Source organism: Gadus macrocephalus, chromosome 9 (assembly GCF_031168955.1).
Source record: "Gadus macrocephalus chromosome 9, ASM3116895v1".
Lineage (NCBI taxonomy): Eukaryota > Metazoa > Chordata > Actinopteri > Gadiformes > Gadidae > Gadus > Gadus macrocephalus.
This window is the reverse complement of record NC_082390.1, coordinates 7,511,150-7,537,862: the sequence shown is the minus strand read 5'-3', so window position 1 is coordinate 7,537,862 and position 26,713 is coordinate 7,511,150. Positions and strand designations below refer to the sequence as shown.

Sequence of the window (26,713 nt, the reverse complement as noted above, 5' to 3'; positions counted from 1 at the left end):
CTTCTACCCCCTCTGATTCTGCAGGACTCGTACCGGAAGCAGGTGGTGATAGACGGCGAGACGTGTCTGCTTGACATCCTGGACACGGCTGGCCAGGAGGAGTACAGCGCCATGCGGGACCAGTACATGAGGACCGGCGAGGGCTTCCTCTGCGTCTTCGCCATCAACAACACTAAGTCCTTTGAGGACATCCACCAATATAGGTGAGGGAACAGGGGGGGACTGTTATTTTGAAAAATAAGTCAGTCTGTTAGTCATTGGAACTATGTTATTGGAACTTGGTTCCACTAAAATCCTTACTGAACCGACAGCAACTATACTGTTTCTCTTTCTTCTGACAAATGTACTTATTCTAAGTTGCTTCGGATAAAAAAATGCCCTTAATGTTAATGTAAAGATAAATGTAAGGGTTCAAGCCTTATAGCGTGAATTGAAGTCTGAAAATGTGATTTTTATGGCGGGAAAATATATCCAATGAGAGGGGTTGAATCTCAGGTGTGGGAGACAGAATTTTAATCAACATAGGCTATGGAACGTTCTAAGTTGTTGACGAGGACACAAAGGTGTGTTTGTGTGTGTGTGTGTGTGTGTGTGTGTGTGTGTGTGTGTGTGTGTGTGTGTGTGTGTGTGTGTGTGTGTGTGTGTGTGTGTGTGTGTGTGTGTGCACCTCTGCAGTAGCGCGGTGATGTCATGCTGAAGCATTCAACACGGCTAAAGAAAGCTTAGCCTCCTGAGTGGAGGTTTACGGTGTGCTGCCAATGAAATCGATCCAGACTCAATTAGAGAGAGAGAGGGAGAGAAAGAGAGAGTGTGAGAGAGAGAGAGAGAGAGAGAGAGAGAGAGAGAGAGAGAGAGAGAGAGCGATAGGGAGAGAGAGAGAGAGAGAGAGAGAGAGAGAGAGAGAGAGAGAGAGAGAGAGAGAGAGAGAGAGGAGAGGGAGTGAGAGAGAGAGAGAGAGAGAGAGAGAGCGATAGGGAGAGAGAGAGAGAGAGAGAGAGAGAGAGAGAGAGAGAGAGAGAGAGAGAGAGGGAGTGAGGAGAGAGAGTGACTTCTGAAGCCAATATTCTCTCCTTCTCGTTGATGTTAAAATATCCACGAGGAGGCGAGGACTAGTGTGTGTGTTTACCTCACTGGTCCAATGTGTAGCAGCATCTTCTCCGCTCTCCGGCCTAACATAGCTGCTGACATCATATAGGCAGACCGCGCCACAGCCCCTAAATAACACAGTGCCCTCTGGTTGACATACAGCCCGTCTGGTTATTTCCATCCATCGGCTCTTGATCTATAGTTAGTGAACGCAGAATCTGAAGAATCTCCGTTGCAGAATGTGATCCTTGCCCAGAATGCACCTGGCCGTAAAGTAAAGGCACCCCGCTCTGACCAGAGGTTATTTCCAGGGCTCCCAGCGCACGCCCCAGCCCTGCGGTTGTGTTGTGTGTAGTGTTGGGCTGTATCTCGGGTCACATGTGGGCGGTGACACCAGGACAGGAGCATGCACGGGGGGGGGGGGGGGGGGGGTGGGGGGGGGGGGTGAGCACGGTTGTCACCGCTGAGAGATGGAGGAGCCGTGCACGTGAAGCCGTGCACGTGAAGCCGTGCACGTGAACCTCACAGTGAAGCAGATGAGGGAGAGGAGAGGAGACTGATAGATCTCACCAAGTGACCTGCTCCATCTGCTGGCTGGCTGTTTGGCTGGCTGACTTGCTGACTGGACTGGTTGGTTATTCTGCTAGCTGACTGAATGACTGGCTGAATGGCTAGCTGGCTGCCTGGCTGTCTTGTGGGTTATTTTGCAGGCTGACTGAATGGAAGACTGGCTGGCAAGCTGACTGACTGTCTGCTTGTTTGGTTGTCTTGCTGGCTGGTTGTATGTTGGCACTTGCGGCTAGAGAGCGATGAGGTAATGCTGTTGCCTGTCCCCGCCCTCCCTCAGCAGTGCAGCAGTACAGCAGCCCGGAGCCCGAGGACTGCTCTTCAGGGTCCTAGTGCTCCCTGGTGCCGGGTCCCCCCGGGGCTCCAGCTCCACTGTTGTTTATCACACACAAAGTCTCACGTGAAAAAAAACACTCTTTTACGTGTAACTGAATCAAGGCGTGAGACGTTTATCTGTAAAAGAGCTGGGATTGAAGCCCCATTCAAATGTTACGTCCACCAAAATGTTACTGGGATTATTTACTCCGCGCCGCTGCGCTTTTAAAATGATTCACAGAAACGGTTGCATGTCAGCCATGAAGATGAACCGGGCCGTGAACAGGGACTGACGTGAGCGGGTGGTGGTTGTGCTTCCTCGACAGGGAACAGATCAAGCGGGTGAAGGACTCGGACGACGTGCCCATGGTCCTGGTGGGCAACAAGTGCGACCTGCCGGCCCGCACGGTGGACACCCGGCAGGCCCAGGAGTTGGCCCGCTCCTACGGCATCCCCTACATCGAGACCTCGGCCAAGACGCGACAGGTACCCGCCCGCTGCCGTCTCAGAACCAGGCACCTCTGTAGAACCAGGCCTATGCGGAATCAGGCCCCTGCAGATTCAGGTCCCTGCAGAACCAGGCACCTGCGGAATCAGGCCCCCCTGTAGAATCAGGCCCCTGCGGAATCAGTCCCCTGCAGAATCAGTCCCCAGTAGTAGGACCCCGCTCATCCTGGGGGGCGTAGAACGCTGAGTGTTTAGCGTTCACTGGATGTGTGAGTGTCCGACCCTGCTTCTTCTGATCGGCCCGCATAGGCTTTAAGGAGGACGCGCCGACGCTCACTACCGAAGTAGGGGCATCTGTACGTGTGACGTACACGTATGCAGGAACGAGCGCTATTGGCCGACGGCCGCCCGCAAAGCACCTATGATCCGTCACGGAGTCGCCTGAAACGATCCATTTTAATTTGAGCGTTAACCCAAGGACCCTGATGATGGAGAGGGCTTTTTTTTTTTTTTTCCTGACATCACTGGGATTGGTGGGGCGGCCATGGTTGCCACGGTAACGCTCCCCAACCCGTGATTAATGAATGGACGCAGGGAGAGTTGCCGTCAGCATTAGAAGTGACCTCCATTCAATTCCCCTTCCCGAGGACAATTTACGAATGCAACTGTTTTCTCCTGTACAATTCTAATCTTTTACGTGTGTGGGTGTGTGTGCGTGTTTGGGTGCATTTGTGTGCGTGGGTGCATGTGTATGTTTGTTTATGTGTGTGTCTGCATTTCTGAATGCATGCACGTTTGTGTGTGTGTGTGTGTGTGTGTGTGCATGCATGTGCCTGTATCTATGTGTCTATGGGTGTGTGTGGGTATGGGTGCGTGCGTGTACGTGTATGTGTGTGTGTGTGTGTGTGTGTGTGTGTGTGTCAATGTGTGCGTGTGTTGACCAGGGAGTGGAGGACGCCTTTTACACATTGGTTCGGGAGATTCGACAGCACAAGCTGAGGAAACTCAACCCGCCCGACGAGAGCGGCCAGGACTGCATGAGCTGCCGCTGTGTGGTGTCATGATGCACTGAAGGTCAGAGCACCCCTCTGCACCCACCCCCCACCCACCTCTCACCCAGTCTGGCTTCCCTCATAATCACACACTGGCTCTGCACCCTATCCCTAAAGCCACCTAGCACTCATCCCAGTGTCCAGTAGGATCACACACTTGATTCTCACTACAGCTCACCACTCACTCTCAGTCCATTTCTTATGTATTCCCGAATCCAATGTAAAAACCTTTCTGGTGAGAAGTACTGCAAACAAAAGTTTTTTAAACGTAGTCCTGATCTCACTGCTCAGGCCCAGAGCACACCTGAGCCACTCTATGACAGGCAATGTTGTACATCGTTCAGTGTTTCATCCTGCGTCTTAACCGTGGTCCTCTTGTCCCCCCCCCAGCTCCCCCCGGGAGTGGCCGGGCGAGGGACAGACGTTCCCGCGCGTGGACGTGGCAGCATGGACTCCAGAACGGCTAGCTTACACCGCCCTCGTGAAGAAACGTTCTGGGAAAAACCTGAGGAGGAGAAAGGACCCTCACAGAAGCATACTCACAAACAAAAAAAAGAAAAAGAAAACGAAAGTACACACATGTAAAATATCGACGCCAGAACTGATTGTACCCATGAGAACTTTGTACTATGGAACGGACGAAACTGGTTTGTGTTGGCTGGCAGTTCTAGACCCCCCCCCCCCCCAGCCATAACCTTACGCCCACCACCTGGCCCTGCTTTCAAGTCCATGTCTGCCCAGGAGCGTTGCCACAACAAACTCCAGCCCACCCCCCCCCCCCCCTCCCCCTGTGATGTCATGGGCAGCTCCACAGGATCCTGCTAACTTATTGTTTTACGGTCTCAACACTGGTGTTTTTGTTTTGGTGGTTCGGAAGAGGATATCGGCAACAACACACACACACACACGCACACACTCACGCACACACACACACACACACACACAAACACACAGACACACAGGTAGAAGCGTCAGGCAATGGGTCTACTGGACAGGCCTGTGACCGTGAGGGTAGTGCCTCCCTCAGCCCACCTGCCTCACCCCTGACACCCAGACGTCTCTCTCTCTGTGTTGTCCCCCACCCCTGTCTCCCCTGGAAGGGGGTGGGCAGAGTCGGCTCTGAGTTTGGCCAGACACCAGACACTGTGGTCGTGTGACACTCATCCATAGAAAAACATATGACCATCTGTCTGATCATATGGATCTGTTTCTTTGTAAAAATGGACCTCCTTCGCATCGCTTGAGGTTTGGAGATTAATTTCATCAGGACGGCGAAAGAAAAAGGCCTAATTTCCAGATTTATTTTTTAATTTCCAGATTTTTATCAATTCATTTTTTCGGTGAGATATGCTTTTGAGGTGGATATACTGGTTGTCATAGATACAGTTTCAAAGTGTATGGACTTTAATTCCCGTAATTAAGATTCTCCCTTCAAGATTCACACTGGTCTACCCAGGTGTGCGCGCTAACGTGTTTGTAGACTAATTATCGTAAAGGCTTGTGTGTGTGTGTGTGTGTGTGTGTGTGTGTGTGTGTGTGTGTGTGTGTGTGTGTGTGTGTGTGTGTGTGTATGTGTCTCTCTGTGTGTGTGTGTATGTGTCTCTCTCTGTGTGTGTGTGTGTGTGTGTGTGTGTGTGTGTGTGTGTGTGTGTGTGTGTGTGTGTGTGTGTGTGTGTGTGTGTGTGTGTGTGTGTGTGTGAGATCTGGTGCAATAGCATTGTTTACTGTCCTGAGGTCAAGGGATCTGGAATAAACCATCTCTTCTCCCATTTAGTTATTTTTTCTCAGTGTGTTTTTTTTCTTTTTTTCTTCACTTCCTGCGAGCGTGCAGAGGTACAGGACATGACATCACCTGCTGTGACATAGACTGTTTCCAAACCGTCTGCCTTTCTGAACGACGCCATGCCAACACGACCGCTCAGACAAAAGACTGTGACTTAAACCAGGAAAGCGACCGTTGTGGTTCCCTCCTGCTTCTCTTCTGTCCCTCCTTCATCTAGATGCGTGCACGATGAGGAATCTTGTGTCGGACCACAAGGTAAAACCGCACGGGCATTAGTCGGCTTTTAAGGCTCAGGAATTCTTTCGGGTCAAGAAAAAAAGTCCCATTAGTCCTTTTCGTGTGTTTTTGGGGCTGCCCTTAAACCCGAGGGCAGGCCCGTCATCAGCACTGGGGGGTGGGGCAAACGACCTCTGTTTTATTTTTTTCTGCCACACACCACAATACCCTCAGTCTGCTTCTCTCTGTCTGCAACGGCCACCTGGGCTCACCAGAGGAACCGCAATTCATTGCTGCAAGATCTCTTTGGGGATGGGTGTGAAATACTGTGTGATGGATTTTTTGATCATGGGGTGTGCACTGCTTTATTTTTTAACATTGACTAACCTGTCCGCCTCCTGGGTTCATCTGCTCACTGCCTCCATGTCGGTGGTGGTTCCTTTCTCGTACGGGTTGGTGACTCGGTACCTCACATAGGTGCGAACCCCGCTCCGGGACTATATGGCTGTGTGCTCTGTGTTGTATCTGTTGGATTCTGTGTATGACTGGAAAGGTGGATAAGCGGGAGACCTGCACTGTACAGTATAGTATTAACGTCTAAACAGAGAAGATCTCTACTAAGCCTTCAATACACCAATAGAAAGGGGTCAATATTTCCTGGGCCATTCTTTTGTGTTTTGTAGTTTAAAGAGCGATAGTATGGGAATCTCTGAGTTTATCCGAAATAAATATGGGGAAAAGGGGATTTTTGGTTAATCACGTGCAACTTCTGACCCGTCGACTTTTACTTAGGATTTACAGATGAAAGCCCTTGTCATTTTATGTACTCATAATAATATAGTTGAATGCGTCTTGTAGGCTGAGGGGTCATGGAGGTGTCGTCAAGCAGGAGTCTGTCTCGGTTAGAATCTGATTTGTACAGAAAAAAAATAAAACAAGCTTGTCCCACTACAAAAAATGACTTTAAAACAAATCATCCACTAATTCTGTACATCGTGAAGACTGTGATAATGTTGTCTTGCTGAGTGTTCTGTAAGGCTTTGTCAGCCGGGATGTAAAATGAAAGGTCTCTTGATGGATTTCAGTACTGACGGACGATTCAGCAAAAAAAAAAGCCATGTGTTTAAATTAATTTACACAATCTTAAAATTATGGATTTCTTTCGACATTCCTAAATGTATAGATGATGATTACATTTTTTAAAGGCCTTTTAAAGTGAGTTCAAATCGGTTCAACTTTCTCCCCAGAAAAACGATTTTGTGTTAACATAGGCCTACTGACAGCCATGTCATTTTTACTTGCTTATCTTTATAAAGTAGAACAGACACAAATCTATGCATTAAATTCCCAGTACATTAGAGAGTTTATTGTCGTTGTTGCAACCGGAACACCCAGCCAGAAAACCACTGCTATATTTGGGCAAGCATGGCTTAGGCTATATTATGGACCATTTGGGAATTTGCACAAGGTGGTCTTGAGGGCTTGTTTCTCCCTTGCAAACTGTGGAAAGAGGAAATGTCAAAGGAATTTGGGAAACTGTCAACTGTTAACTATTTAAGATGTATTTACTCTTTAACATTGTGGCAAATGTATTGCAGGAAAGAATTAAAGATGTCAAAAAATGAATTTACTGTGGTATTTTCCTCAGTTTGGCTTTGCTGCCACCTATTGGGCACAATTTATAACAATTATTACACTAATTATTTTTTTTATCAATATTTAAAAGCATTGAAAGAGGGAGTGGTAACTGGAGTCGAATACTCAAGAGTCGGATAATATTTGTGTAAAATATATAAATACAATTCACTTGAAACAAATATTGTTATGAAATATATTTTATACGGTTGAATACATTGTTAGAATATATTGTTATGTGTAACTGTCTCCAGACAATTATAAAAGGAGAATGCATGCTTGAAATGACACAATAGATATTTATTAACTTTTGTATAATACTGAAGCGTGTGAGTTGCGTCGGTGCGGCTGGATGGTGATTACCACGCGGAGAGCAAGACAGTGGGCCCCTTGGCCGACAGAGGGCGCAAGGGGCTTTATTCTAACTCCAAATTGTTATAGTTCCCACTTGCGAAATATAATTCCCGAATAATATTTGCTATGCAAAAACATAAGAGAACCATAGCACTGAACCTTCTCTCTGATGTAGAGGAGATACACATCCAGTAAGTTATAAACATTTTACACCGCGTCCTTTGGTTTTTATTGAAGCAATAGCATCTAATCGCCAATAGATGGCGTCTTCACTCTGTGACGAAAACATTCAAATACATTTGTACCAACGAAAATAACACAAATAGCTTAGTCTCTTAAGACTAACTTATTCAGTCATTTGTTTATCATCCCTGGATAGATCCTAACAGCAGTCCCAAGGCACACATTAAAAAGGCACAACGTTTGAAAGGATGACTGAATAAATAGATTATGTATTAATAATTATATATTATTAGGTGTCCCAACCTAATGGTGGACACCTACAAGTAGCTCAGCGGTTGAGTGCATGTCAGAAATGCATTGCAGGAGGTTTACAGTGTGAATCTCACCTCAACCCAACATGTTGTGAGAAACAGCACCAAATCGAATGTATCTCACCATACTATGTCTGACTTTGCCATTGTTGCTTGCAATTATATTTGTACATCATCTTTTGGCGCAATACAATAGAATAGTATGAATGCATTGTCCAGCGAAAACCCTACTTTGTCACTTAATACAGTAAATGGTATCTTCTAGTTCAGGGAGAAGATACTACTGTGTTAGTCCTATCCCAAGTTTAACCTTATTCAGTATGAAACCAATCGTTTTATAGCCTCAGAAAATCAAGGGTCACTGGTGCGTTTAAATTGTTTTGCATTCATATCTCAAAGTGGTCAAATCGTTTTTTACCATGAAGAATAATAGTGTCCCGACTCCCTTCATATGTCAAATGTAATAGCACACGTACAAGGGAGTGTCGATGTTCCTAAATAGGAGAGGTAAGGAACAGAAATTTAGCAATCCAAATCCGGATAGGCCTATGCTCTGGCAAAATAACATGAATATCGTAACAAAAGGAATCATCATCCACTCATTTCTTATGGGAAGGAATGCAAGCTATATATATTTTCATCTAAAGTAAACAAATATGTATATGAGCACATAATCAAAATTTAAAAAACATTGTGCCAGAATGTGTCACTATTAATGAAATGGAAAGTGCATTTTGGGAGAATATTCCTATCATCCACTATATATATATATATATATATATATATATATATATATATATATATATATATATATATATATGCCACTTTGTAATAATAATTAAAAGACAAATCGATTTCCATCACATCCATCCCATAATATATTTGTTGGTGAGTGGAGAAGGTTGTCTTTCCCAGCTACAAGCTCGTAGTTTCTGAAACAAAAAGTAAATCAATTGTTTAGTTAATACAATAAACAACCTTCAAAACATGACAAAAAAACAATTGATGTAATTGAAACATTGAATTAGATATTAGCAACCGAACATAAAGATTTGAGCGTGGTGATATTTATTCAGAAGTACCTATCATCTTGGTTCCATCCTTGGTCTCAGCTGGGACTCCGACCCCGTACTCGTTTTCCGCGGTCACCCTGAAGAAGTAAATGCCCCCCTCCACCAGATCAGAGACGCGATGGGACAGACGTGTGCAAGACTTAGTAAGGTTGGTCCATCCTTTCCTGCTGATGTCGCGTATGTCCACATGGTAGTTCTGCACAGCGGCTCCCCCCTCATTCTCAGGCGCATCCCAGATAACGGTGACAGTGTTGATGGTCACATCCTTGACGGCGAGGCTTGCCGGGGGACCAGGGGAGTCCAGAACCCTTACGTTTAGGGTAAGACTTGCAGTTCCAGCTACATTCTGCAGTTTCACTATGTATTTTCCTGAGTCGTCGCGTGTGGCTTGTTCCACTGTGATGGAGGTCATAGAGCTAGACGTGTTGATGAGTCCTTGGATTCTCAAGTCTGCATCCGCCTTGTCCCAGCTCACATCTGGGGCAGGTTTTCCAGTAAACGGTACGGTCAAGGTGAAAGAGCTGCCGGCTTTGACAAGGATCACCTTGCGCATCTCATTGCTGATGTTAAATTCGGGTTTCTGCTCTCTCTCCATGGCAACCTCCGGATCTGTCTCAGGACTGGGCTCACTCGCGCCAATTCTATTGATAGATCTGACGACAAACACATACTCCTCCCCGGATGTGAGCCCAGTGACTGTGAACTCTGTGTTCTCTGTGGTTGAAACAGCTTCGCTCCAACTGTCCTCTGATGTTTTCCTGTAATCCACCCTGTAACAGGTCACCACTGCTCCACCGTCAAACAGCGGCTTGTTCCAGGACAGGGTGATGGAGGTCCTGGAGGACTCGATGACGAGGGGCTTTGCTGGTGGGGACGGAAGAAACTTTGGGTCCTCAGCCAAAGTAAGTGAGGACGGCATACTCGGCTCACTTAGCCCTGCCACATTCTCTGCAAAGACTCTGAATTCATACTCGCATCCTTCACGCAGGCCGGAAGCCTTAACCCGGAGGTCATACACAGGCTTTTTATTGACACGGGTCCATCGAAGACCCTGCTTTTCCCTCTTTTCAATGACGTAACCGTTGATGCTGCTGCCGCCGTCAGTGGCCGGTCTCCTCCAGCAGATGGTCATGGCTTCGCTTGTTGCGCTTGTAACTTCGACGTCATTAGGAGCCGATGGAACGGTGAACTGATCCACTGCCTTTGTGGGCTCGCTCTCGAGAACCTCACCCTCGCCGTATTTGTTCACCGCCCTCACCCTGAACATATATTCATTTCCTTTGAGAAGCTTGGTGATTTTGCACGTCGTTGACGTCAGGTCCCCATGAAGCAGAGTCCACGCAATGCGGCTGGTTTCACACTTTTCCACGATGTAGTGCATTATTTCAGCCCCACCCGTCTCCGTAGGGGGCCCCCATTTCAGGATGCATTTTTCCGCCGAGAGTCCAGTTATTGCCAGAGGACCCGCTGGGTGTCCCGGTCTGTCGAGCACCTTGCAGCTGAAAGTTTTAGAGGTGGTACCACCACTGTTCTGCACAGTCAGGATGTACTGTCCGGAGTCTTTTCTGGTACTTTCTTTGATAAGTAATGAGGTCTGTGTCTTTGTGGAGGTTATCTCGAACCTTCCCTTGGTGTCAATTCTCCTGCTATTCTTAGACCACAATGCCATGGGTTGGGGGCGTCCTGTGATAGTAGCATCTATTCTCAGGAGTACTCCTGCGTTGACCACCACCACCTGGTTACATCCATCATTAACGACAATATTTGGTGGATCCACATCATGCGTGGCTGTGACGGGTCCAGTGCATTTCGATGGTGGACTTAGGAGTTCAGCTGCGTTCTTGGCAATAACTCGAAAATCATATTGATCATCCTCAGTGAGGCCTGTCACGTCAAAGCAGGTCTCCTGTAGATTTGTAAAGTTGCACTTGAGCCAACAGCTCTGTGGGAGCTCTTTGCGTTCCACGATGTAACCGGTTATTTTGGCACCACCATCATATTGTGGTTTGTCCCAGGAGAGGGAAACGGAGCTACTGGTTATGCTGGTGACTGTGAGGTTTGTCGGAGGATCACACTGATCTCTTGCAGCCACAGGTTCAGAAGCCTTACTGCAGGGCCCAACTCCCGCCATATTTTCAGCACAAACACGGAACTCATATATCAGGCTCTCTTGAATGCTTGTGACCTTCAACTGGTTCTCAGTGAGAGGAATTCTGTTTAACTTTATCCAAAGGATGCTGCTTTGATCTTTGCATTCAATGTGATAGCCAGTCACTGGGCTTCCTCCATCACTCTCTGGCTGGCTCCATTCGACCAGCATGACAGATTTTGAGGCATTGGCTACATGGATAGAGGCTGGAGGGCCTGGAGGTTCAAAGGGATACTGGGCAACAACCGGTTCGGAGTCAACAAAGTTACTCTTCCCATATCGGTTTTCTGCTGCGACACGGAACTGATATTCTGTGCCCTGAGTAAGACGGCAGATCTTGATCGACGTTCTAGCCATCGTAGCTGATACAGTTTGCCATGTGGAGGATGTTGCGTCTCTCTTCTCGATAACATAGTTATCAACTTCACAGCCACCACGGTACAATGGAGGCTGCCATGAAAGAGAAACAAAGTCAGCGCTGACCTCATCAATACGGAGGTCACTTGGCGGTCCGGGGGTTTCAAGAACATTGACAAATATGTTTGCTGATTTTGATCCAGATGAGTTGGTCAATTTGATCTTGTATTCTCCTACATCCGTTCTAATTGCTTCTTTAATGGTTATTTCAGAGGAAATCTCAGATGTACGTACATTTACCCTATTTGTCTCTTTTAGTGTTTCGCCATTTTTTACCCAAACCACCTCTGGTCGTGGTGTACCTTTAAAGGGAACATTGATTTTCAGATCGTTTCCTGCTCTCACACTGAATGCGGTGCACATCAAATTAATGATAGGTCCAACATTGTTGTCTTTTATAGAAACAGGGGTCAACAGGGGCTTAGGCTCACTCTTTCCCTGATCATTCATTGCGGTCACTCTGAAGAAATAGTCCCTTCCTGTTGTGAGCCCATTTATTGTAGTTTCTAGTGCTTTGAGTTCAGAACACACTGTCCACGTGTCATCTTCCTTGGCCTGCATCTCCACAATATAACATGTGATTTTGCTTCCTCCATCGTGGTCCGGCTTCTCCCATACAAGTCTGACACTGTTGGAGGTAACATCCTCGGCTGTGATTTTACCAGGAGACAATGGAGCCTCCGATATCTTGACGCTGTCAGTTGTCTCCAATGGAAGTCCAACACCAAAGTCATTCACAGCAAGCACCCGGAAAGAGTAAAAGCTTCCTTCTTGTAGATTTCCAATCTTGCATGAGTTCCTTACACAGTTGCTACAGACAGCAGTAAATGTCATTCTGGCCTCCTCTCTCTTCTCAACAATGTAGTGTGAGATCTTTGCACCTCCGTCAATGTGAGGTGGCTCCCACGAAATGGATACTGAGTCTCTCTTTACATCCTTAACCACTAAATTTGTTGGTGCGCTTGGTGAATCTAGCACGCTTACATTGATGAAGGCTGACTTGGATCCACTGCAGTTTTCAAGTGTCAACACATACTTGCCTGAGTCAAGTCTGTTGACATTTTCAATCAGTAACTCAGTGTAGGAGCTGGTTACCTCAATATGAGCGCGTTCATTGAGAGGGCCCTCTGCTTTTGACCATTTGACCTCTGGATCTGGCCTCCCTCTAATGGCAACCAGAAGACGGAGGGTAGAACAGGAACGAACGTTCACAATCTTTCGTAACTCAGCATCCAACTCAATCTCAGGTGCCTCCAGTTTTTCTGCAGCCATCACTGGGCCAGGTAGATCCACATATTCTCCATGGCCAGCAAGGTTTACTGCACAAATACGAAAGTTATACTCTGCATTCTCTCTCAGTCTCTTGACGGTGTATGTGGTGTCCTCTCCTCCAGTAGGGGGCATGCATGTTGTCCAGTCATCGTCTGTAGCCTCTTTCATCTTGACTACAAATCCTGTTATGGTTGATCCACCATTGTAGATGGGCTTGGACCAGGCCAGAGACACAGTAGTGCCGGAGTGGTCAGTGACTTTTGGGTTGGTGGGAGGTCCTGGTGGGTACGTAGCTTCACAAATCTTAATGTATTCACTCGGAACACTGGGTGCACCCACGCCAGCAGCATTCTCGGCCGATACTCTAAACTCATAGAAATGTCCTTCACTGAGTCCTGGGCACCGGAAACGCAAATCATTCAGCCTTCTCTTGTTGCATTTAGACCACCTGATACCGTCTTTGTCACGTTTCTCAAGGATGTACCCATCAATCTCTGATCCGCCATCACTTTCTGGCCTATGCCACATCAGCAGTACAGAGTCCCCCGTAACGGCACTCGCTTCAGGGGCAGATGGTGAACTCGGTGTTGTGAAAGGGTTTTGTGCCACGAAGGGTTCTGACTCAAGGGGTTCACCAACACCATATTTATTGACCGGAATAATTCTGAATATGTACTCTTTGCCGGACACCAGGTTATTCACTTTGTAACTGATGCTTTCAATTGATGGCTCGACTACAGTCCAGGAGACACGGCTAGTTTCCCTCTTCTCAATAACATAGTGGGTCACACTGGCTCCACCATCATTCATGGGCTGGTTCCAGTAAAGAGTGCACTTCTCTGCACTGACCACTTTGACTTTGAGAGGTCCAGCTGGAGGACCCGGTCTATCCAGGACCTTTACATTTACCGGAACAGTTTTAGTTCCGCCCATGTTATTGACGTTTAAGGCATAGTTTCCCCCATCCACGCGTGCACTGTCCCTGACAGTCAGAATTGTGCGGGTGAGGTCGGTTTTGACGTCCATTTTGGGTGTACTTTTATCGATTTCCCTTCCATCCTTTAGCCACCTGACTTGTGGGAGTGGCTTTCCTGAATAGTTGGCATCAATAGTAAAGGTGTCGCCAGCCTTAATCACATACGTGCTGTTGTACTTAGCATCCAAGGATATGGTTGGGGCCTCTATGACATCCTCGGCGGTCACAGTTGTACTTCTTGAAGGACTGCTCCAAACACCAGCACCGTTTCTGGCAGTGACTCTGAACTCGTACCTATCGCCACCAGTCAAATCTGTGACTGTGAACTGGGTTTCAATGACATTGATGAAATTGGCCTTCATCCATTTACCATCTGGCAGGTCCTTTTTTTCTACAAGGTAGCCAGTGATGGTGCTCCCTCCATCGCTCTTGGGTTTTGCCCACTGTAGGGTGACATGGTCTCTTGTAATGACAACCACCTCTGGTGTCCCAGGTGGGTCACATGGATCTCTAGCCACGTAGCACTCAGATATCTCACTATACAGGCCGGGTCCAGCAATGTTCTCTGCTAAGACTCTGAACTCATATTCAATGCCTTCCTCCAGCCCAGAGGTTTTGAAACGAGCATCGGGAATAACAAGCTTGTTCAACTTGGTCCACAAAATGCTGTTCTTCTCCTTCCGTTCGAGGTGGTAACCAATGATAGGACTCCCCCCATCACTGGTGGGAGGCTCCCATTCAACCACCATGTTGTTCTTGGTCACTGTGGTGACGCGTGGGGTGCCAGAGGCCGCTGGCTTACTGAAGGGATACTGTGCGATGACGTTGGGGGAACTGATTGGGGTACTTCTTCCATATCTATTTTCAGCAAACACTCTGAACTGGTACTCATGCCCTGTCTTTAGCCTGGGGACTTTAATTGCGGTCCTGACTGTTGTTGCTGAGACTATCTGCCAGTCTGTGGACGAGGTGTCGCGTTTCTCCACTACATAGTTGTCTATCTGGCAGCCGCCTGTGTATTCCGGTGGCTCCCAAGAGATGGAGACAAAATCTGAGCTGACTTCCTCGATCTTTACGGGTGCTGTGGGTGGCCCAGGCCTTTCTAGAACAACTATTGTTATTGCTCCAGTCGCGGTCCCTGTGCTGTTACTCGCTGTGATGGTGTAATGGCCGGAATTATCCCTATTTGCATCTTTGATACGAAGGCTTGTCGACGACGCTGTGTGTGAAACCTCCAGTCTCGAAGTCTCCTTTATCGCAAGACCATCTTTTTTCCATTCGATCTTTGGTTTAGGCAGTCCAGTCACTGGGAGGTCTACCTTCAGAGCTGCCCCACATTTGACGGTGAATGTGCTGACCGTGATCTGAAGTTTTGGTGGAATAGTTTTCTCCTTGTCAGCAGCCGGTTTCGCCGTGTCGTCAGGTTTGCGTGCTCCATTCTCAACGGACCTGACGAAGCGATCTGCTAAACAAATTGAAATACATGATTACTATTACAGCAGATAAATAGCCTGACTGGACATATTATGAGATTGATTGTGTTTCATGAGTAAAACAACATATGAACAAGAAAGGTAATTTGGGTTTCAGACCATGTGATACAATTTAGTTGATAGCATACACTTTTTGAAATACTGTTTGCTTATATGTTTAACTCAGATGTAACCAAATAATAATGTAATAATATCATAATCATGGTTGATTTCAGAATGCGGTCCATCAAATTATATATTACTAACCCTAACCCTAACCCTGAAAGTATCTAGACATCATATACATCAATCAAGAGTATGGAACTGCCATTGTTTTCTGTAGGCATACTTAAAATATAAGATTTCTTGAAATACATTAAATGTATAGTGTATGGTTTTTTATTCAAAAATAGAAAATGGGGGACATACCATGACTGGGAGTCGACTTGGGGTCCTTTGGGATAGTGAGCTGTACCTCACTATCCCGCGTCACACTTATATCTGGAGCATGAGCTTTGTCTTCAGGTCCTGTTTTCATCTAGGAAATATGACAAAGAATACGCAAAGACGTACACGTTCTTCGGGTTACAGATGTGTACGGCAAAGTAGCATTGTAGTTGCCTATGGCATACACATAGCATTTCTTGAAAATCTTGCTATACTTCTTGCTGACTTAAAAGTTTATTGTTTTAAAGAGGTCATTCCTGCCAGCAGTAGGGTAGTGGGGCAGTGATTCAGGGACAAGAGAGGCGTTAAAAATAGGCCAGCACGCCCGGCAAAACTGACAACTGTTGACTGCTGACTGACTGACTGTTTCTGCTGCCAAGCTGTCAAACATTTCTTCCATTTAACAAATTTCCCCCTGATAAAAAGAGTTGTATCTGGTTCTAGGAAATATTTGAAGCGTTCCTTTTTCTGGTTGTAGACAGAAGTCAATTACAATGCATTTTACCAGAAAATAATAACTACTCACTCCATTGTTGTTGGCTTCCATTCTGGGTGCTTGCTTGAATTTCCGAGTTTATGTGAGTCTCAACAGCCAACTATTGTGCTCTGGCCACACAAGTATGGACGTCTGTTTCAGACAGCTCTGCCAGTCACTGCTTTGCTTTAAAGGTATGCTGTGACTAAAATAACTAGGAACCCCATTGGCTAATATGGTACCCTAAATTGGGCCTGGCATATCAAGCGACTCACAAAGTGGGGTTTGGGAGTTGATGTTGGAGGGCTGGTGAGATGAGTTCCAATATATATGGATGAGGTCCACATATATTAATTTCGCATATAATAATGCAAAAACAGATTTTATCTTATTAAAAATGGCCTGAAATGGTTCCTATGGACAGGATGTGGCCAAGGATGTGGCCAGCCCTAAATCCCTTTAGGGGTCTAAAATATATATAAATACAAGTATGAATAAAGTTACAATAGAGTACAAGATTATATTTGTTTGTTGTTGTTGTTGTTGTTTTTTTATGAACAGGCATAGGCCTACGTCCATCATCCACTGTTTGATATGTGCAGACTGAAATCAATATGCCACTGTATTTCCTTGATGTTCTCTACAGTTGTGCACCATGTGTACTTCCCAGTTCACAACGTAGCCTGCAGCAGACCCAGTGACGGTAGAGGAACCGCAACTTTCATCTCTCATCTCTCATCTCTCCTCTCTCCTACACTGCTGAGCCAGCGGAGATGTCAGGTCAACCAAGACGATCCCATCCCATCGACGGAGCTGCGAGTGTGCAACTAAAGTTGATCTGCGTTTAACGGGACTCTCTAATCGACGCCACTTCGACCTGGGCGGGACTTTACGTCCTACGTCACTCGCTATGGGTGTGCATGTGTGCGCGTAGCCGTCACTCGCGATGGGTGTGCATGTGAGAAAGGTTTTGGCTTTTAGTGTCTATGGGTTGGTAATAACGGTTCTGATGATTTTTCTGATGGAAAAGTGGTCTTTTATTTCCAAAATCTTTGTTCAGTGAACGCATAAACCCGTTAGTTAGCAGTTAAACAAAATGCGATCTCTTTGTTTACAGTTACCAACGACCAACTGATTTCGTTCATTTTGGACTGCACACACATCGCAAGTGACGGATAGTCGCACAATGTAGACACATCACTGTCTTTACAATTTCTAGGCAACCGAAGTTTAAAGATTGTCAAGTGGTTAACTCTTGAATCGGATGTAGGCCTACTAAGACCTGATGGGTTAGTGGTCAGAGAACAACTCATTAACGCGGGGATAAGGGGTTCGATTCCTTAATGAAGCCAGCTTTTTTCTTTCATATTGGACTGGATGTTTGTATGCCATTTTGCGTAACTTGTAGTTTATGATGAAGAAACACAATATTTCTTACAATAACAAAGTCCAAAGTTTTGATGACTCCAGTAGGAAACTTAAGATACCTAGAGAAATGCGTGAGTGCTCACAAAACATCAACAAGTCAGCAGTGTGGTACAGGGTGATCATTTCTGATACACAGTACAAAAGCTGAAACTATTAGCCAGTAGTGGGAAAGATGCAGACGCAGACGTGGGAAGCAATAAGACACACCAACACACAGTTGTCTGTTGCAAAATGGTTCAGAGTTTAATAGAAATAGTTAGGGTTAGCTGGTATGGCGTTATCTGGTATGGCTATAGTCTATGGAAAGCCAAGAAGGCCACAATCTATGGAAAGCCAAGAAGGCCACAATCTATGGAAAGCCAAGAAGGCCACAATCCGGACCTAGAATGGCGCGGTAAAAGTGCAAAACCGCACGGAATCCATACGGATTCCGTACGGTTTGGCAAGAATTCCGTACGGTTTCCGTACGGATTCCGTACGGTTTTGAATGACTAATAGCCGCGGCTATTAGTCATTCACTCCGGCTATTAGTCATTCACTCCGGCTATTAGTTATTCACTCCGGCTATTAGGTATACAGAACGAGCCCCCTCTTCTTTGCTTGACCACTAAGTTTGAAGGCTGTCTAACCGATCAGAGCTGCAGTGCCTCGATGTTTCGCTGTAACATAAAGCTGTGTTGTCTTTACTAGTTTCACTACAATGTAATGACCACCATTAGCTAGTGGAAAATACATTTGTGTCTAGTACAGCGATATATTTGTATATGTTAGGCTATATATTGAGATGGCAGTGTGCGAAATACCCGACAATATTCGGGGATGTCCTCATCCCCAGATTGTTCTCGATATGCAGTAGCCAGCTAGGCCATAACATTACATAACATGAACATGAACTGAATAAATGCCAGGTATATAGCATATCAGAGACGGGCACACAATCAGTGCATTTGCAAATGAGAGCCTGCAGTATGACCGATCTTGTGACATGTGGTCGGAGAGAGTCGTGTGTGTGTGTGTGTGTGTGTGTGTGTGTGTGTGTGTGTGTGTGTGTGTGTGTGTGTGTGTGTGTGTGTGTGTGTGTGTGTGTGTGTGTGTGTGTGTGTGTGTGTGTGTAGAGCAAGTTGTTGAAGGAAGTGTTTCTATTTGACGTTACAATATTTCATGGATGCAAGCAAGCCAAGACAATCAATCTATATCTATAGCCTACATGACAACACACACACACACACACACACACACACACACACACACACACACACACACACACACACACACACACACACACACACACACACACACACACACACACACACACACGACACGCACACACTTTAAACACACTGGTAAAGCAATAGGAGCCTGCATTGGCTAAAGTTGTTGCGATGCGCGTTATTTTATAACAGGGAGGGGCAAAGTTGTGCATTACAATGCAAACACGACAATAATTGGCACCGTTCTTGCGCACTCAGAAGAACATGAACTGAATAAATGCCAGGTATATATCGGAGACGGGCACACAATCGGTGCATTTGCAAATGAGAGCCTGCAGTATGACCGATCTTGGGACATTATTTAACCATCCATCTACAGCTAATACGATCAGACAAATACATCATTGATCACATATATAAGCCCATTACAAGCCCAACATCACCACGGCAGCGCTCTCTCTCTCGCACATTCACACAATCACTCCAACTTCTCCAACTCCAAGGCAAGACTGTTTCACTAAGACCACAAACAACCACAACTAAACAGCCTACATATCCACAACAATGCACAAAAATCAGTTCATTGCGTCGATCTTCTGTTTGCCGCACATGGCTAATTTGCATACTTGCACATGACTGTCGGCTCCGCTTGTCAAAAAAATAGAACGTATTTGTGAATAAATGCTTTTCATTCTGAATATTGGACTTGGTGAGCTTAAATATGCTACATTTAAGTGACCTTTAGTGAGATGGCCTAAAACGGAATACAAATGAATTATTCTAGGACATAGGCTTTCAGGATCAATGTAATGCACAACTTTGCCCCTCCCTGTTAAAATAACGCGCATCGCAACAACTTTAGCCAATGCAGGCTCCTATTGCTTTACCAGTGTGTTTTAAGTGTGTGTGTGTGTGTGTGTGTGTGTGTGTGTGTGTGTGTGTGTGTGTGTGTGTGTGTGTGTGTGTGTGTGTGTGTGTGTGTGTGTGTGTGTGTGTGTGTGTGTGTGTGTGTGTGTTGTCATGTAGGCTATAGATATAGATTGATTGTCTTGGCTCGCTTGCATCCATGAAATATTGTAACGTCAAGTAGAAACACTTCCTTCAACAACTTGCTCTACCCACACACACACACACACACACACACACACACACACACACACACACACACACACACACACACACACACACACACACACACACACACACACACACGACTCTCTCCGACCACATGTCACAAGATCGGTCATACTGCAGGCTCTCATTTGCAAATGCACTGATTGTGTGCCAGTCTCCGATATGCACCTGGCATTTATTCAGTTCATGTTCATGTTATGTAATGTTATGGCCTAGCTGGCTACTGCATATCGAGAACAATCTGGGGATGAGGACATCCCTGAATATTGTCGGGTATTTCGCACACTGTCATCTCAATATATAGCCTAACATATACAAATATATCGCTGTACTAGACACAAATGTATTTTCCACTAGCTAGTGGTGGTCATTACATTGTAGTGAAACTAGTAAAGACAACACAGCTTTACGTTACAGCGAAACATCGAGGCACTGCAGCTCTGATTGGTTAGACAGCCTTCAAACTTAGTGGTCAAGCAAAGAAGAGGGAGGGGCTCGTTCTGCATACCTAATAGCCGGAGTGAATAACTAATAGCCGGAGTGAATGACTAACGCCTCGTTTCCACATACGTACATTCTCGTATGCGATCCAACCGTCTCCGACCGAAAGTCCATTCATTCCCATGTGATTCTCCGTAATGTCCGTTTTTCCTCCGAGACTCCTCCCCTCCGTAAAATTTCTGTCCGGTATGTCCGTAATATACGTTCAAAAAATGTAACTTTCGCCGTCGTTTTACGGAGATACCGTATGAAAGTTTTTATGTTTTTCACAAAACTTGTAGGCTAAGTACCTTGCAGGCCAAACTCCTCAGCGATCTCTTTCCAAGCCTGTTGGTTTTGTTTTTATCTCTGTATATGTCGATCCTCATGTTCCAAAGTACCGGTCTCCTATCCGCTTATCCGGGGTCGGGTCGCGGGGGGAGCAGCTCATGCAGGGGGCCCCAGACTTCCCTTTCCCGGGCCACATTGACCAACTCTGACGGGGGGATCCCGAGGCGTTCCCAGGCCAGTGTTGAGATATAATCTCTCCAACTAGTCCTGGGTCTTCCCCGAGGTCTCCTCCCCACTGGACGTGCCTGAAACACCTCCCAAGGAAGGCGCCCAGTGGGCATCCTTACCAGTTACCCGAACCACCTCAGCTGACTCCTTTCTAAGTAAAGGAGCAGCGGCTCTAATCCGAGTTAGGGAGACGCCAGCCACCCTTCTGAGAAAACTCATCTCGGCCGCTTGTACCCGCGATCTCGTCCTTTCGGTCATCACCCAGCCCTCATGACCATAGGTGAGGATAGGAACGAAGATCGACCGGTAGATCGAGAGCTTTGCCTTGCGGCTCAGCTCTCTTTTCGTCACAACGGTGCGGTAAAGCGAACGCAATACCGCCCCCGCTGCTCCGATTCTCCGGCCAATCTCACGCTCCATAGTAGGCCTACCCTCACTCGCGAACAAGACCCCGAGGTACTTGAACTCCTTCATTTGGGCACTCATTTCCTACCCGGAGTAAACAATCCGCTGATTTCTCCTTTTGTCCGTAAATAAATTCATGCCCGTACGTAAAACACTAGCGACTCCTTCCGTAATTTTACGGAAGCACGGACACGAAAAACATACGTATGTGGAAACGAGGCGTAATAGCCGGAGTGAAACCGTACGGAATCCGTACGGAATTCTTGCCAAACCGTACGGTTTCCGTACGGTTTCCGTACGGATTCCGTGCGGTTTTGCACTTTTACCGCGCCATTCTAGGTCCGGATTGTGGCCTTCTTGGCTTTCCATACAGTCCGAGTCCGATCAGCGGGTCCAAACACATGCCTCATTGGTCCAGCCGGACGTCAATGACCAAAAAAAAACAACAACTCGAGAGTCCGTCGTGGTGAGCCACCCAAGTCCAACGCTACCCCCTCACTCATGCGACAGCGTGTTTTTGGGGTTGTTGCCTTTTATGTCCCTTAACTCAGGAGTTTTCAAAATAAAAGTGTTTCCTAAGCTTCTCTTTTTTTCCAGTTGTAGTTTGATACTCTGAGAGTCCCAGGATTTCCCCACAGACGATATAAAGTAGGCTACAGCATCACTATACGTCGACTTTGTATGGAGTCGAACGCGCCCGTCGCCTGGAACCAGGGGTGGACTGGCCATCTGGCATACCGGGCATCGTCCCGGTGGGCCGTTGACCCAATGTGGGCCGGTCTGGTCCGCTATGTTTTGTTTTTTTCTCTCTCTCTAAATTCCCTCCAATTGTGCCGGCCAATGGGCAACAGCGGGCTAGCAGTGTGTGGCCAGCATCGACACATATTATTGGTCTATGTTTGTCATTGTCAATCAATCATGGTCTGACTGGCTCAGAGAGCCCTGACAGTGCTGTCAATCACAACAGAAACCAGGGTGGGCGGGACCTCATGGCGCGGGCCGCAGTGTTGCCAACTTAGCAATTTTGTCGCTATATTTAGCTACTTTTCAGACCCCTTTGGCGACTTTTTTTCAAAACAGCGACAAGCGACAAATCTAGCTCCTTTTTCAGCTGTTATTGGTGACTTTTGGCGACTTTTTGAGGTGAAAGCACTATCGCTATTACCTCTTCACAACGAGCACCGGGTGCCTGCGCGGCCCCTCCCCCGTCTCAAAGCACTTACAGGCAGCCCAGTCCTCGTGCAGCAGTCCCTCCCAGCTGCTCTGTTACGCCCCGTGCCCACTACCTCCGTCAGTTGACCGTTGCCCATTGACTTTGAATGGGGACGGACGCGCAATGCATTGTGGATCCGTCCGTTCAGTTGGAGCGTTCGCCACCGTCACGCCTCGTGCCCACTGCACCGTCAGTCAACGGACGTGGGAAGGCGTGGCTGACGGATGGGGGAGTAGTCTTTGCAGAGGCATACGTCAGCCAAGCCCAAGCATACGCGATCTGATTGGATGACGGAACCGTCGCTGCCGAAAAAGTTGAACATTTTTCAACTTTCTGACAGTGGCGAACGCTCCAACTGAACGGACGGATCCACAATGCATTGCGCGTCCGTCCCCATTCAAAGTCAATGGGCAACGGTCAACTGATGGAGGCAGTGGGCACGGGGCGTTAGAAAGTTGAAAAATTTTCAACTTTTTCGGCAGCGACGGTTCCGTCATCCAATCAGATCGCGTATGCAAATTTAAGCACTGTGACGCGACTCGGGCTCTGACGATACTGGAAAGCGGGAAAGCGGGTCATCTTGCCTCGCAACAAGCAGGAAGAAGCGGAAAGAACCCGGCGAAGCGATTTGATTGGCTGACGGATGCCTCTGCAAAGACTACTCCCCCATCCGTCAGCCACGCCTTCCCACGTCCGTTGACTGACGGTGCAGTGGGCACGAGGCTTTACGCCCCGTGCCCACTACCTCCGTCAGTTGTCCGTTGCCCATTGACTTTGAATGGGGACGGACGCGCAATGCATTGTGGATCCGTCCGTTCAGTTGGAGCGTTCGCCACCGTCAGAAAGTTGAAAAATGTTCAACTTTTTCGGCAGCGACGGTTCCATCATCCAATCAGATCGCGTATGCAAATGTAAGCACTGTGACGCGACTCGGGCTCTGACGATACTGGAAAGTGGGAAAGCGGGTCATCTTGCCTCGCAACAAGCAGGAAGAAGCGGGAAGAACCCGGCGAACCGATTTGATTGGCTGACGGATGCATCTGCAAAGACTACTCCCCCATCCGTCAGCCACGCCTTCCCACGTCCGTTGACTGACGGTGCAGTGGGCACGAGGCGTTACGCCTCGTGCCCACAAATACGTTCTATTTTTTTGACAAGTCATGTGACAGTCATGTGTCAACGGACGTGGGAAGGCGTGGCTGACGGATGGGGGAGTAGTCTTTGCAGAGGCATCCGTCAGCCAATCAAATCGCTTCGCCGGGTTCTTCCCGCTTCTTCCTGCTTGTTGCGATGCAAGATTACCCGCTTTCCTGCTTTCCAGTATCGTCAGAGCCCGAGTCACGTCACAGTGCTTAAATTTGCATACGCGATCTGATTGGATGACGGAACCGTCGCTGCCGAAAAAGTTGAACATTTTTCAACTTTCTGACGGTGGCGAACGCTCCAAACGAACGGACGGATCCACAATGCATTGCGCGTCCGTCCCCATTCAAAGTCAATGGGCAACGGACAACTGACGGAGGTAGTGGGCACGGGGCGTTAGCAGGAGCTAACAGGAGACGTTCACGCCTCGGCATCCGGGCTGCAAATGAATCCGCGTCCCGGCCAGCAAGCCGCCGCCGACTGATCCCGGACCCTGACGCACAGTCAGGGCGGGAAAATGTAATATTTTCTTTGTCTAAATAAAATAATAAATCCCTGTGTTACATTGACTCACACTGCCTCAGGCTCAGTCACTTCACCTCACCTCGTTCACTGTGTGTGTGTGTCTTTACCATGTCGCAGTCAAAACTTTACCAACAAAAATATAGGAAAGAGTGGGAAGCAAACACTGCTTTTAAGGGCTGGTTAAAGCCGGAGACGATAAACGAGCATACTGTAGCTATTGCAAGGTCGATTTCTGTGCCAAACTCAGTGATGTGAAGAAACACAGTTCAACCCAAAAGCATATTCAAGAGGCAAAGCCTTAAAGTTCAGCTCAAACAACGCTGCCATTTATGGTAAGCAAAATTGGGACTAAGCAAAAAAAGAAAATGTAGTGTAATGTTTTTTATACTTCCAGTTATGCAAATTAGGCGATGACGTCATCTAGCGACTTCTAGCGACTTTTAGGAGAGCCAATAGCTACTTTCCTTCCTGAAGAGTTGGCAACACTGGCGGGCCGGAGTCGCGGGAGTCGGGACGGAGCTGAAAATGGATAAGCGTAAGAAAACTGCGACTCTCTGGAGGTGGAAGCTGCTAAATGTTCAAATTGTACAGACCTATTTGGTGCCGGGGTCAACACCCCAGCTGGAGCTGCTGCGCCGGGAGACGAGCGACTGGAGGCATATATGCTAAGTAAGGTTAGCCTGGAGCTAGCTAGGCTGCATCACATGTCCAAAACAAAACGTTTTTACATTGAATGTGATGTGACCTAATTAACTGCATACTTGTGACAACATATTAGCCCAGAGTTGAAGGGCTGTGACTGTTGGTAGTTGTGGTTGATTTTGTTTAAATATGCCGAATTGTGATATTATGGGTTATTATTGTTCAGATGATTTAGTTAAGGTAGCTAACAGCTTCTAACGTCAGCAGTCTCTTGTTGCCATAGCATTAGTAAACATTAACATGGACCAACTAGCTGTAAATGGAGATGCAGAACCATGCTGTATTGTAAATACAGATGAGATACTTTGAATTTTAGCACAAAATACAAGTAAGGAAATAATTCGTTTAATTTGCAATATTTGCCATTGAATTTATTGTAATCTTTCAATTCATTTATTGTTTACTGAGGTGATGACTATTACATGTAATAATAATAATAATAATACATTTAATTTAGAGGCGCCTTTCAAGACACCCAAGGTCACCTTACAGAGCATATAGTCATCATTCAAAACTATGTAAAACAGACTAGGAATAAAAGGAAAACAGGGGTTAAACATGAAGAATAATAATCATTAATAACACTCAAAGACGCCTAAAGTGAAGGGGGGACCTCACTAACCACCACCAATATGTAGCACCCACTTGGGTGATGCACGGCAGCCAATCGGTGCCAGAACGCTCACGGTGTGGTGAGAGGAATGCAATATGTGTATGTTTAAAGGTTTATGTGAAGAAACATACTATATGTGTGATAAAATGACAATTGGTAATTCATAAATGTCTCTTTATATTCTCTGCTACCATCATCTCCTGTCAAACAGGTTTTCCTGACCTAATATAAGTTCTTCAGAGAGAGAGAGAGAGATTCGTCTTGACTTTGCGAGTTTACTATGCAACATGTTTCGTCTCAGATTGAAACAAAGGTTTATTTCCTGGTTGAAGATTTTCATATTGATGATTTTAATTTCAAACATCTGCATTTCTTTTAAGTTCAATTAACAGTTATGCAGGTAGGTCTTGGGGCTCTTTTGAGACTTAAGTCATCCTTCATGACAGATACATTTGTTCACCAAGTGTCACTACGTCACAAAAAGTCTACATGGCTACATATACTTGTCACTCAGTACACAGATACTGAGTACATGTTCTGTTTGCTGTTTCTTGCAGGTCATGAATTTGGTTGAATTAGTGTAGCTGGCTGGCTGCGGACGAGGAAGTAGGGCAATATATATAAATATAACCATAAATAGAGAATTGATATTTTTTGTTTTTATCTATAGCTGTGTGAAAAAGTCTAATGTCTAATATGAGAATGCATATCTGTTCAGACCTGTAATTCATTTCTTAGACTTTTTCTCGCAGCTACAGATAAAAAACATTCAATTCTCTATTTATGGTTTCACCATGACTGAGTCACAGTTGAAACAAATGAGTTTCAGCTCTAATGCTGCTACTCTCTGTAATATGTTTCTATTTAGATTATTTGTCAGGATATTTTATTATTGTCAGAGGCTGGTTTTAACTAATGCTGGGCTTACACCAAAAGATTTTCACATTCACAGACTAAAAACTGCAAGAGAGAATTTAGCGTTGGATCAAGTGTGATATTTAACAAGGGTTTTGTAGATATGTAGATATGGGGGTTTGAGATGCAGCGACCACAGGATGTCTGTTAACTTCCTGTTCAGGTTTCATGCCTTTCTTGTCAACAGCACAAGAG

General features: G+C 46.3%; 2 protein-coding genes across 7 annotated transcripts in view; one reads left to right on the top strand and one right to left on the bottom strand.

The window, feature by feature from the left end:
- The window catches only part of LOC132464282 (GTPase HRas), a 17,571-nt gene extending 10,479 nt beyond the window's left edge, over positions 1–7,092 (top strand). For 4 of the 5 annotated variants that reach the window (XM_060060574.1, XM_060060572.1, XM_060060573.1 and 1 more), the window contains 3 exons: positions 25–203; positions 2,295–2,533; positions 2,566–2,878. In XM_060060574.1, the coding sequence (XP_059916557.1) occupies positions 25–203; positions 2,295–2,533; positions 2,566–2,654 (507 nt within the window). In that variant the 3' untranslated portion in view covers positions 2,655–2,878. Of the gene's footprint in view, positions 1–24; positions 204–2,294; positions 2,534–2,565; positions 2,879–3,359; positions 3,490–3,857 lie in introns of those variants that run through there. The other variant, XM_060060576.1, reaches the window with a different exon arrangement.
- Positions 5,049–16,436, bottom strand: LOC132464280 (titin-like). Of its 2 annotated transcripts, none has more exons than XM_060060569.1 (4): positions 16,282–16,436; positions 15,738–15,846; positions 9,032–15,301; positions 5,049–8,881 (listed from the first exon to the last, which is right to left on the bottom strand). In XM_060060569.1, exons 1-4 carry the CDS (start codon positions 16,300–16,302, stop codon positions 8,865–8,867), a joined length of 6,417 nt encoding a protein of 2,138 aa, XP_059916552.1. In that variant the 5' UTR covers positions 16,303–16,436; the 3' UTR covers positions 5,049–8,864. The 2 variants fall into 2 exon arrangements, with proteins under 2 accessions (XP_059916552.1, XP_059916553.1); XM_060060570.1 differs by having other exon boundaries at positions 9,032–15,298.
- Between the last annotated feature and the right edge of the window lie 10,277 nt (positions 16,437–26,713).